Genomic DNA, 12,940 nt, shown 5'->3' on the forward strand with positions numbered 1-12,940 from the left:
ACAAAATACTCTCAATACCTGTCAGATACATGCAGCTGATTGATACTAGGTCGTCCTGCTGGGAAGTGTATGCACTGACCAGCACCAGTGGAAGCACTACCGCCCATTAACAAGTTGATTCCGCAGTCAGTCAATTAAATTAAATTATAAGGTCAAGTCATTAACTGTCATTGAAAACCAAAAAGCATTCAAACATTTGCTCACCAGCATTCTGTGTAATACCTTGTATCATTTTAACATGGATGGTTAGCAACTCTGATTCAGAGGCTTCAGGGCTAGCTAAGAACTTACAACTTCTCCCCTGTGCTTTGGTTTTGGCTGAAGAGCCAATCTCAGTGGTTTAATTGAGACCTGCACAATCTAAATACAAGTCTGCATCATGAAAGTACAGAAGATTTTTCTGATGTGTTTTACTGTTTCTGTATTATTTCCTATGAAAATAAATCTGATGTTGTAGTTTTAGTTTGGTTTGTCGAAGAATGGAGAATATAGTGTACATGCCATGTGAACTAGGTATAGGATATACCACCTTTAGGAGGTCATTGTTAATCCTGGGCAGATTTTAGATCATGCTGGACTTGAACGGTTTATGGTAACTGCCTTTTTGCTATAAACAGAAGCTAAAAATGTTGGGAACATTTTGGGGGTGGGGAGGGGGGTTGGTAGTGGACTGAGAAGTATGAGGAAAAAAAACAATCCTGGCCTATCAGGCTTCATTTTATTAAAAAGTACAGTTAAAAATGGGTTGGAAACACGGCACTGTAAAATGGATACCTTTGAAGAAAGTGGGAAACTACTCTCAGAATCAAGCCAATATCCGCCAGGATTTTATAATTGCATTGACATGACTGTGCTTTGGAGTACTAATGAGACATTGAACCTAGTCTACATGCTTTTGTTCCACAATCATCATCATCATCGTTACCATGACACAGAAAATGATTGATCTATTTTGCATGCAATTAAAAAAAGCTCAGGTTACATGGTACATACCAGAGCCATTTTCAACTGTTCCTGAAACTCCCACTGAGAAGCCTGCAATTGCTTCTCAAACTCTTTTTCTTTGCAGGTCAGTGCTTCCATGTGAACATTTTCCAGTTCTCCAATACGATCTTCAGAGGACTTCTATAGCAAGAAGCAAATTTCCAACATCAGTACCGCTCAAAATGCATGCAAGCTATCCAAACTAACTGGAGCAATGTGAGGTTTTGATAATCAAACAGTAATTTAGAAAACCTTCATGAGCAATGGTTTTCCTTTCCTCCTACCATATTATAATGGACTCATTATTTGTTGCCCACAATTCTGTAATAATTTCTGCAAAGTTTATTACACGTCAAGATGTGCAGCACAGAAACAGATCCCTTTGAATTCCAATCAAGTAAGGTGCCACAAAATGCTGACATCAAAACATTGGGCAAAAGCCACTAATTTTTAGATTCAAATGTATTTATAATTACAGAACCATAGAAGTTCACAGCAGAGAAGGAAGACAGTCATGACTGCAGATCCAATACTTCTCAATGCCCTCTCCATAGCCCTGTATTTTCCTCAGCTTTATCTATTCTTCCTTTATTGATGCAGTGGTCTTTGCCTCTGAAATAATTTAAAATTGCAGCTTGCATACAACAGTGAATCCACCTCAAACTGCGACATGTTGACAATAGGCTTTGCCAGTCCAACGAGTGTGCTGCTTTTTCCGTTGTCCAATCTACAACCACCTTGATTAGTTTATAATATTGGTCATTGATAGACTACATTTAATCTCTTATCTTTGTAGGCCACAGTTACATTCATTCCTCTAATTAAATTACTAATTAGGGCAATTTTTGAGACTTGATTACAGTCAGTAAGCTGTTTGTTTAAAGGTCTGCAGGATGGGCCATTACCCCAGTAACAATAGAAGTGTGTGATGAGACTGGAGACAGAGATAGGAGGGGCCCAAGTGCCGTCTGCATCATCAATGATTTGGGGGGGGGCGGGGGGGGGGGGGTGGCGAGAACGTGATTGGATGGATTTTGCTGCAAGTTCCTTTTTTGGGGTACAACCTGGGGGCTTGGAACCACTCTCAGTATAGAAGATTCAACAGTGAGCAGCTGGAGGGTGAACAAGGATGAAGTGAAGAGGGAATGTGGAACAGGACTTCACAACCTCTACCCAAGGATCAATGGAATGATGTAATTCTCAATTGTTCTTTATAAGCTGCTGTTCAAATACTGTAATGTATTAGGTCTTACTGATATCAAATAAAAACTGCCACTGTTACTAATATGGCATCAGCTTCAGATGACTGTTCTCCATTCTGAGCATCACCCATTTACCCTATTATAAAAGCTAAATACTGCAGATGCTGGAAATCTGAAATAAAAACAGAAAATGAAGGAAATACTCAGCAGGCCATGCAACATCTGTAGAGAAAGAAACAAAGATAACGGGCTCAATTTTCCCCAAAGCTGTTTTTTGGCGTATAAGAGTTACCCCCAATTTTTTTGGGGCCCAACTGCACCAAAAAAAATCATCCAAGTTTCCCCGTTTGAATTGTTCATTTTGGCACCGCCTAGCCTGTCCTTTAGCTTTAGGGGTGGAACCGAAGATCTGCGCCAAAAAGATCGGGTTGCCAGGGTAACCAGGTACACATTGCGGGCTGAGGCTGGAAAGTGACACATTCAACAGCCAGCTCACAGCAACCTGCACAAGCACCTTACACATTCTGCAACTTAGCACCATTAATTTATTGAAGTGTTTACGACAAAAGTGCATCTCCCCCTCCCGGTGCTGGTGCCGGTACCCGCTACTATCCCAGGCCGAAGGGCCTCCAGATGCTGGTACTCGCTACTATCCCAGGCCAAAGGGCCTCCCGGTGTCAGTACCCACCACTATCCCAGACCAAAAGGCCTCCCGATGCCGGTACCCGTTACTATCCCAGCCAAAGGGCCTCCCCCTCCCAATACCTGCTCCTAACTCTGGCTGAAAGGCTTCCCTCCCCTGCCGGTGCCGGTACCCAGTCCTAACTCTGGCCCAAAGACCTCCCCACCCTCTCTCCCACTCTTTCTCCCCTCTGCTGCTGCTGGCCGGGGCCTGGAATTGCATCTGCTGCGTTGATTTCCTTACCTGCGCCGATTTTTTTAATTGCCCAGAAGGTTTTTCCACAGAGGTCACATACGCCGTCCGAAGAAAAATTGGGAGTAAATCGGAGCTGGCCAAACTTGCTTAAATGGCCAGAATTGGCACGGGTGGCAGGTTATGCCCGCAATGAGGTAAAAAAAAACTAACCAAAAAAATCATCACTACACTGGCGCACAATGTTTGGAGGAAACTTGGATATTTTAATTTAGGCCAAAAAAAGCGTTGCACGCCAAAAAAACACCACAAATAACTGGGGAAGATTGAGCCAAACGGTTCAGGTCGATGATGTTTCATCAGAACTGGGGTTCTGAACTAGAAAGGTCATCGACCTGAAACGTTAACTCTGTTTCTCTCCCGACCTGCTGAGTATTTCCAACATTTTCTGTTTTTATTACCCATTTACCGTAACTCTTTGTTTCCTTTCCAATCAGGTTTTATCTATCTTTTAACACACCTCAATTTTTTTAAGAAGCCTCTGTGAAATGTTATTGAATGCTTCCTGAAAATCCATATATCTATTGCATCATTGATTTAAATAAAATTTAATTTGTCAAACACAACTTTCCTTTACTAAATATATGCTGGCTATTTTTCATGAACTCATGTATCTCTAATTTAATTGCAACTTATGGATTTTAAAATCTGTCCACAACTGACATTAGATGAAGTGATCTGTATTAGCTGGTTTAACGTTTCTCTGTTGTTGAACAGAGGTATTACACTAGTTATCCTCCAGTTCTTCTTCACAATATGCGTCACCAAGCAGGTTTGAAAAATTATGGTCAAAGCATCTGCTATCTCCTCTCTGCCTTCAACAGCCACGGGTACATGGCATCAAGACATTTAAGTTCCGCAATTTTTTTCAGAACCAATTCCTTTTCTTTAGTTATCTGTAACAATGTTCCACATCCTCCTCTAGTGCACTTGCATTATAATTTCTATCATATTTTGCAGAAAATAAAATGCAAAATATTTATTTAATATCTTTGCCATACCTTCAGTCTCCACTAGACTTTCCTTTTGATTCCTGGGCGGTCCTATATTCTGAACCTAATCTTTTACTTTTGATATTATAAAAATGATTTCATTTTATATTATCTTCCTTTTTGTTCATACTCCTTTTTAGCCCCTCTAATCTCGACTTTTGTTTCCCCATTGCATTTTGTTGATATTACTTAAAAATGTATTTAACATTGCTGACCCTAGTTTTATGATTTAAGTTTCAGAGGAGTTTTACTCTATTTATCCACAGACCTGTAACCTTTAATGCACACTTTTTGCTTTAATTGGTCATTTCTTCACTACTTTCCTCCCTCTACACCGAACGACTTCTCATCCTCCGTGATTTCAACCTCCATCTCAATTCATCATGCTCTCTCTCCTGAGTCACTTGCCTTCTTATCCTCCCTTTATCTCTCCCTCCATGTAAACTCTCGCCAACCCATATTCACGGCCACCCCCTTTGACCTTGCCATCTCTTGTGGCCTCGCTACTCCCATAGTGTCAATCGCAGACCACTCTGACCACTTCCTCGCATCACTCTCCACCCACATCCCCCTTCCACCCCGCTCCCCCCAACCCTGGAAAAAAACTCTCTCGCAACTGCACTTATGAACTCCCAACTGTCCAATCTTTGACCCCCATTCACCATGACATTTCTGCAGCTACTGATCTGCTCAATCACACCCTCACCACCATCTTTATTTAACGATTTAAACATCAGCGTCTCCCTGACAACAGAGGCAACACGAGCCTGGAGCAGCTGCAGGGACTTAAACATCAGCGTCTCCCTGACAATGGAGACAGCTCGAACCTGGAGCTATTACAGGTCTGATCAAGAGGACAAAATGAGAAATAAAAAGTAATAAAATGATGACATCACAAGGATGGAGGACAGTGGTTCTTCCATATTAATTGAATCACTGGACAGGGAATTGTACCGAATTGTGCTTGAACTGAAAAGCAAGGAAATGTATCGTACGGAACTGCCGTCAGCACCCAAATGTAGTGTATGGGATTGCTGACAGCAGCTAAACGTACTGAACTGCTTTTGAAAGTACTGTACAAATTTTTTATGAGTAAAGTATATTTTGAAATTTAAAAAAAGAAACACAGAAGCAGGAGGAATAGACAGAAGGACAGAAAAGGAACAGGCACTGCAGAGAACGGACAGAAGAAGAGCTACAGCCAGTGATTATATGTCTAAAGTCAAATTTCTCTCAGCAGTCTAGTCCTGTAGTTTATAGTCGGGTTTCTGTTGCGTAATAAAACTGAAACTGGGTAAAGCATAAAATTATGTGTCATGTGTTGTCCTTTCCCACTATAAGTTCCGAGGTCCAAGAATCAGAGTCGAGTGAACAAATGTTGTTGTGAAGGTGTTTAGTGCTTTGCAAGGTCCTCTCACCCTCACCCCCGCCCCCACACCCCACCCTTCTCTGGCTACCGGCGCTGATTTCTTAGCTCACCGCAAGGTTTTTCTGTTAGGACACAAGTGGCCACATACGCTGGCCTAAGTTAGTTTGGAGTAACTTTTAGCTGTCTAAACTTGCTTAAACGGCCAAAACAGGCATAAGTGGCTGATAACGCCCCCTTTTGAAAAAAAAACTAAACTAAAAAAAAAACCTAAATAACTCACTTACACTGGAGCAAATTAAATGGGCAGAATTGCGATTTTTAAGATACTCCAAAAAAATCTAGTTGCTCCAAAAAACACAGAGCAACTCCTGGGGAAACTTGGGCCCTATATCCTTCAGGCTTCAGTAAGTGACAGTGTCAACAGCAACTCAAGCTCAGAAGCTTTGAGCTCAAGTACAAGCAGTCGACGACACTTGCTGTGCCTCCAGTCATCTAGGCACACACAGCATTTAGGGCCTTCCGAGATCATGCAGGAACCACATATCACAGAGTTTTCTCTCGCCATAGTAAATCAAAGTTTTTTCTCTTCAATAAAATCCAATCCAACACTTCAGTAACTGAAAAGGTCGTATCATTTTGTACCAATTGTACCTCTGAGGCTGAGCTCCCATTGAGGTGAAACGCCACATTCTTCTGGCCTTTCACATTCCACTGGTCCTTTGTTCCTCAAAACTAATCTCCAAGTTAATTTCAGTAGTACTGTTTTAAGTCGTCAACCATTGCAGGAAAATTAATGCCACTTGGGTAATCAATGAACATAATATAGATTCAAACCAGCCCACAGGTAAGGCACAAAATAAACAGCTTTAAAAGGTGCATACTATTTAGCAGCTAGAATGAAGTAGTCAAAGTACATTAAAATAAGTAAAAATGTCAATACTCTCCAATTACTCTCGCTGAGGCTAAACTCCATTGGAGTTAAAATATTCAACATTTCCCTTTGACATGTTCATGTTGTTATCCTCTTGTTAACAGGAGGAGGTTACGTTCAAGCTAGATTTTCCAAGCAGCATTGAAATATTCATGAGCAGCCTCTTATGTGGGAATATGATGATAGAGATTAACTCTGTGGCAATGACGTAGAGGGAGGTGGTATTGCTTTAGCTAAGTTCAATGTGAAGCTTAAAGGCACACAACATCCGTTGTAGGATCCTCATTCGAAATTATTCCTTGCTTTGCTCACTATAGGTCACATAGCCTTCCCTCAGTTTCAAAAATGTGGCCGAGATGAAGAAACTAACAGGATGGAAGATTACAGACATGAACTCACTGCTCCAACAAGCTGCACTACAACATCACTCAGAGAATAAGCAATGATATAGTATTCATAAAGTAAGGCTGCACCATTATTTTGTTTAAACAAAAAATGGTGATAACTTACCTTCAGTTCATGTTAGAAAAAATAAATGCAAATAGTGGAACTGATAATACATTGGGAATTAATAGCAATACAGCAGATCTGAAGACATATGATTCAGGTGTAGATTTTTTATTGGAAGTACAGATACAGTGTCGAATATCTGGAAGCCTCGGGAATAAGGCCATTTCTGATGTCCCGAATCCGGAAAGGCCTGAGCCCAGGTTCGGGTATTTCCAGACTTCGGATCGTCTTTCTGACGTTCCAAGTCTAGAAACGCCTGGGCCAAGGTAGGTAGGTAGAGGGATGTGGGCCGGGGGGGGAGGGGGTGTGTCGGGCGGCCGAGCAGCAGCCGAGGGGAGTGGGGGGGGCGGGACGGGAACGGGGGGGTCGGCTCGAGGCAGAGGTGAGGCCAGCCCGAAGCAGACGTCCGAGGCTGGGGAGAGGTCGGTGGCGGCTAGAGGCGGGGGAAGGTCAGCGGTGGCCCGAGGTGGGGGGAGTCCAGCGGCGGAGTGGTAGCGGGTCCGGATTTCAGAGCATTTTTCGGATTCCGGATGACCCCGCCACGGTTCCAAATTTCGGAACTCTGGATTTTGGACGCTCAACCTGTGCAAATTTTGTTTTACTTATCAGAATAATTCTTAATGACCCGTAATTTGCAGTCAGAGGTGATCGCCATCGCATCGCCGCTGACCTCGAAGATAGCTGCCCATAGAGATATTGCGATCTTGGTGCAGTTAAAACTTTACCAATGACCTCCTAAAGCACTGCCGGGAGATGTCAATCATGATCAGGGTGTTAACAGGGAGTATGTGGGGAATATTAACCGACAACACAGCCGAAACCCACACTCCCGCTTCATCATCAATGGCTATCAAGCAGAGCAAGATAAGATCTCGCCGCAAGTTTTTATGTTCTCCTTAAGGCTTGGAATATTGCCTTTGTATTAATGATTAAAAAATATGGAGATAGAGGTGGAAGGGAAAGTGAAGACGTGTTTTATATATTTTTTTTTACATCTCCCCCTTTTTGGTTTCTTCATGCCCTGTGCAACTACTATTTTATAATTAGCTGCTCAGAGATGCACAAATAGGAAGGAGAATATGTCCTCAGTTTGCTTTTCCCTTCAGGAAGTACTTGTTCTCCATTTAGCAGCTTGCAATGATGACTCAGGAGCGATCAGAAACTCATATTACAGGGAATTGTGGTTGTAAAGGTAGGTCCCTATCACTCGGTCACTGTGTGTTTTCTTCTTGAAAGGAAAAATGATCCTCTCCAGTATTGGGTTTAGGAGGGGTAATGTTTATGGGGAGTCTGTCGGGTCTGCCTCGTGCCATATGCTGGTGGAGAATATCACTTAGGCTTCAAGGGTGCAACAATGAGATGCAACTGCTCACACATGGATTGTTTCAATGTGGCAGTCCTAACAAAGAAGCAGGAGCTCTCGATTTTTTTTCCAATTTAGCTTTGTGGAAGGAGATACCTTTATCAGATATCAAGTATTGCTTTTGGTTATGAATTCATAAAAAGACTTGCATTTATCTAGCGCCTTTCATGATTTCAGGACATCCCAAAGCGCTTTACAGACAATGAAGTATTTTGAGGTATAGTCAGCTTTGCAATGTATGAAATGTGGCAGCCAATTGTGCACAGCAAGGTCCCACAAGCAGCAATGTGCTAATGACCAGATAATCTGTTTCTGTTGTATTGATAGAGGGATAAATATGAGGCAGGACACCATGGATAACTCTCCTACTCTTCTATGAAATAGCGCCATAAGATCTTTTACGTACACCCGAGCCGGGGTCCGGTTTAACGGCTTATCTGAAAGACGGTACCACCGACAGTGCAGCACTCGCTCAGCACTGCACAGGAGTGTCAGCCTAGATTTTTGTGGTCAAGTCTCTAGATTGGGACTTGCACCCATAAAGTTCTGACTCAGAGCCACGGTTGACACACATGCGCTACTTAAAGTGAACACCAAATATCTAACCGGTGTGTGTGGTATTTAGTCGTGGTTTAATAGCCAAATTTGCATTTATTTAGTTAATAATTGTATTAGATTTTATTAACTCCTGAACTGAATTCCACAGTGCCGTGGAATGTATGTAGTCCAGTGTTGTTTCAGCTTTAAAAACAAATCTGCAATAAACCTGGTTTGATTGGATGTAGCTTGACTAGTGGACATGTGGAATTTTTTATGACCGTAAAAGTACAATGGAATGTTTAAAGAGGCTGACTATACGGCTGATAGGACTTTGGGCAGAAAATGTTCAACACTGAAATTCACATGTGCTTTTCATTAATCTTGGCATGTGTAATAGTCAATGCAATGTAGAAATATGAAAAACGAATCTAATACAAGTAAAAATAACACTCAGTTTCCTTTAAAGCATCTTGATTTAATTGAACATGTAATGGTGTATTTTATCCTTCAATATTTTGAAAAAGTGGATAATACTATCTGAAATGAAAGCAGAAAATGCTGGAACTTTGCAATATCTGTAAAGAGAAAGGACTTTATTAACATATTGATTGGACATCATTCATCAGAATTGTAAAGTGGATGACAAAAGAGCCCCTTAATCAGAATGAACAAATCAAGGCGGGGTGGGGGGGGGGGTGCAAGTGAACAACAGGAAAAGGATAAGAATATGTCAAAGAAGAGTTAATGGGTTAACTGGTCAACAAACAGCTTTTTTGAAAAGCTTGCAAGAGATGAAAACCAACATGATATGTCAAGGTTATTTCAGTGAGGCAATAAGAAGAAAAAGGCACGAGGATAGCCAAGTAAAGTGATGAAAAGGCACAGGAAAGAGACACAGAAAAGTTGGAAAAATAAAATAAATGAAAAACACTGTAAATATACAAATGCCTGCATTTTTTTTGGTCCTTAGTACCCGAGAGGAAGAATTTTTTTTTTAAATTGAAGTGACTGATGAGGTGAGGATGACTTGGAACGGAGGATCAGAACAGCTGTGATACTGGTTGAAGCTGTTGCAGCTGAAGAGGTCAAAAGCGTTATGTGGTGGTGCGTGGCAGAGAGCATGGATTGCATTAAACAGCAAGAGCAGTGATGTTAGGAGCATTGAATAACAAATCAATCGTCATGAGTAGATCCAAAAGAAGCACAGTGAAAGCTCACCTGGAATGCATGTGAAATGAATTGGAGCTGGGGGCAAATGCAGAGAAAAGAAATGTAGCTGTAGTAAATACACAATCACAAACAAGAAAGCAAAGGGACAACAATTTTGGTGAGCAGAATGAAAGAGACAAATGAAAAGAAAGTTCTGTTCCTCGCTGTCTTGATTTTTATTTGTCTCCAGTAACAAGGACTGAATATCCAAGTCGGTCTTGGATGACAGCCAACCCAAGTCCTCTTCCCCTTCCCTTTCCTTTGACTCATCTCTCCTTTTTGATCTGATGTCCAAATGCTTGCTTTTAGGACAATTTCTGCACCTGTGTGTTGGCTTTTCTAATCTCTTTTCAGATGCTGGGAGATCTGGGTATGCCGAGTATTTCTGTTTCTATTTCAGATTTTTTTTTTTAAATTGCATTTCTCATTTTCTTTATGTATGGATCTTTCCCAAGTCTTTTTATTACCTCACAAATGCATGGTTCCTGCATTTTTTGCTTTTGATACTTTTTCATTGCCTCAGAAAGGCCTGTGGTTATTAATGACCAGTATTCACCTTTTGTAAGCTTTAAAAAAAAAACTTTAATATATTTAACACATTAACTCCATTCAATGGCAAAAGTCCTGATCATTGATTTCTATCTGTTTTTGTTCTTTTCTTTCCCTCCACTCCCGATCTGCCCATTATTTTGAGCAATGCAATTGGAGATTCTCTTGTCTTCCAGTTACAGGTTGAGCGTCCGAAATCCAGAATTTTCCGGAATCCGGGCCAATACATGGCGGGGTCACACGGAAAATGTTCTGCAATCTGGACATCCCCCCCACCACCAATGGACTCACCCCGCCTCGACCACCGCCGACCTCTCCCCCGCCTCGGGCCGACTTCGCCCCTGCCTCGGGCCGACCTCTCCCCCGCCTCGGGCCGACTTCGCCCCTGCCTCGGGCCGACCTCTCCCCCGCCTCGGGCCGACTTCGCCCCTGCCTCGGGCCGACCTCTCCCCCGCCTCGGGCCGACTTCGCCCCTGCCTCGGGCCGACCTCACCCCCACCTCGGGCCGACCTCACCCCCACCTCGGGCCGACCTCACCCCCACCTCGGGCCGACTTCGCCCCCGCCTCGGGCCGACCTCACCCCCACCTCGGGCCGACCTCACCCCCACCTCGGGCCGACCTCACCCCGCCTCGGGCCGACCTCACCCCCACCTCGGGCCGATCCCCCCCCGCCGCTCAGCCACCCGACCCCATCTCCCCTCCCCTATCTATCTACCTTGGCCCAGATGTTTCCAGACTCGAGATGTTGGAAAGACGTCCCTAAGTCTGGAAATACCCGAACCTGGGCTCGGGCATTTCCGGACTCGGGAGTCAGAAAGTCGTTCCGAAGTCGGGAAATACAGAAATCTGGAGCAGCCTCGGTCCCGAGGCTTCCGGATTTGAGACGCTATATCTGTATAGATTACTCGTGTAGCTACATTTGGATAACTGCCGGTTTTGGGCTACCCTACCTTTAAAGGAAGGTTTGGTTACAACCCAGAGCAACAAGGTTGGCCCTGGAAGCTAAGACTCCAAATTATGGGAGCAACTTGCACAGTTCAACTTTGTTTCCAACGGAGAAAAGATGAAAAGGGGAGACATGATCCAGGATGAATATCCTGGAGTTTATTTCAATAATCTTTGGGTACTCGGGAGTATTTATGCAGAACTTTTCATCAGTCGAATACATAAGCAGGGCAGATTGCACATGGTGTATGTGAAACACACAGACTTGATGGCCAAATGGCCTTTTCCATGCTTTACAGCATTAGGCAAACCTCGTCAAAATCAAACTTAGTGTAAGTACTCAATCAGGAATAAATCGATCAACGTGAAGGTTAGAAAGAAAATAGTCCTCATCCAAACACTTTTATCTGGTATTAGTTTTCTTACCTTCATTATATTAACAGCTTCCTGCTTAACCCGTGTGAGCTCCTGTCTCATTCATGTCATTTATAAAATATGCCTCTTTCATAGATTTATTCATTATTTTGCTTAGAAATCAATCAGCAATGTGTGAAAGGTCAAATTATCTATCTAACAATTCAAAATGAGACCGGTCCAGAAATTTCCAACTTTAATTTCAGGATTTCTGAGATGAATTTATTTTACTTCAAAAAGGCCTCAGAAGTAAAAACCTTGTTTTCTTTCCTTTTTAAATGATGCAAATGCACATTTCCAAATATTTAGTTTTAAAATAATGCATGCTTTTGTGAGAATTAAGCAAAGAACATTCTTTGCATTCTTATGAAAAGATAAAATGTTCAGCATAAACTCCTCACCCATGATTCCCCACGTGTGTAAATCAATACAGCATTTACTAGAGACCAACGCAGCTATCAACTCCACCTACTGCAGGAATAAATCTATCAATGTTAGAATAAAAGACAATCCAATACAAATATGACATTTTATCTTACCTTCATTATATTAACAGCTTCCTGCTTAACCCGTGTGAGCTCCTGTTGCAAGTTCTTTCGTTCTTCTTCACTTGCTTCCTCTATAGCTGTTATCCGCTTTTCCATCTCCTGCCTCAGCTTTTTACGACGATCTTCAGATTTCTGAGCTGCGACCAATGCTTTCTCAAGCTCCTCGAATGCTGGAGAAACAAATGAGACTGAAAACTAGGATCAAACCTGTTAATTTAATATGAATGCCATACAGTTCTGTCAAAAGACCCACATTCAAATGTGACAGAAGTTGAATAAATCAAAAGCTAATTACAATTCAGCTAAGCTTTTTACAGCCCCAAGATACCCTACTCTTGGTTCACAATATATTAGCTTTTCAGCATCAGGACCGGGCAATAAACAATACAATTAAATCATGTTACTTCAATATGCGGTACCAGATTTCATCCACCATTGAAAGTTGATGA

At 42.3% G+C, this 12,940-nt stretch overlaps 1 protein-coding gene across 11 annotated transcripts in view; it reads right to left on the minus strand.

The window, feature by feature from the left end:
• The window catches only part of golga4 (golgin A4), a 550,135-nt gene that overhangs the window by 117,326 nt on the left and 419,869 nt on the right, over positions 1 to 12,940 (minus strand). For all 11 annotated transcript variants that reach the window (XM_070889514.1, XM_070889499.1, XM_070889470.1 and 8 more), the window contains 2 exons: positions 12,483 to 12,661; positions 994 to 1,125 (listed from right to left, as the gene is read on the minus strand). In XM_070889514.1, the coding sequence (XP_070745615.1) occupies positions 994 to 1,125; positions 12,483 to 12,661 (311 nt within the window). The remainder of the gene's footprint in view (positions 1 to 993; positions 1,126 to 12,482; positions 12,662 to 12,940) is intronic.

The sequence above is a fragment of the Pristiophorus japonicus genome, chromosome 1 (assembly GCF_044704955.1).
Source record: "Pristiophorus japonicus isolate sPriJap1 chromosome 1, sPriJap1.hap1, whole genome shotgun sequence".
In the NCBI taxonomy this organism is placed as follows: Eukaryota; Metazoa; Chordata; class Chondrichthyes; family Pristiophoridae; genus Pristiophorus; species Pristiophorus japonicus.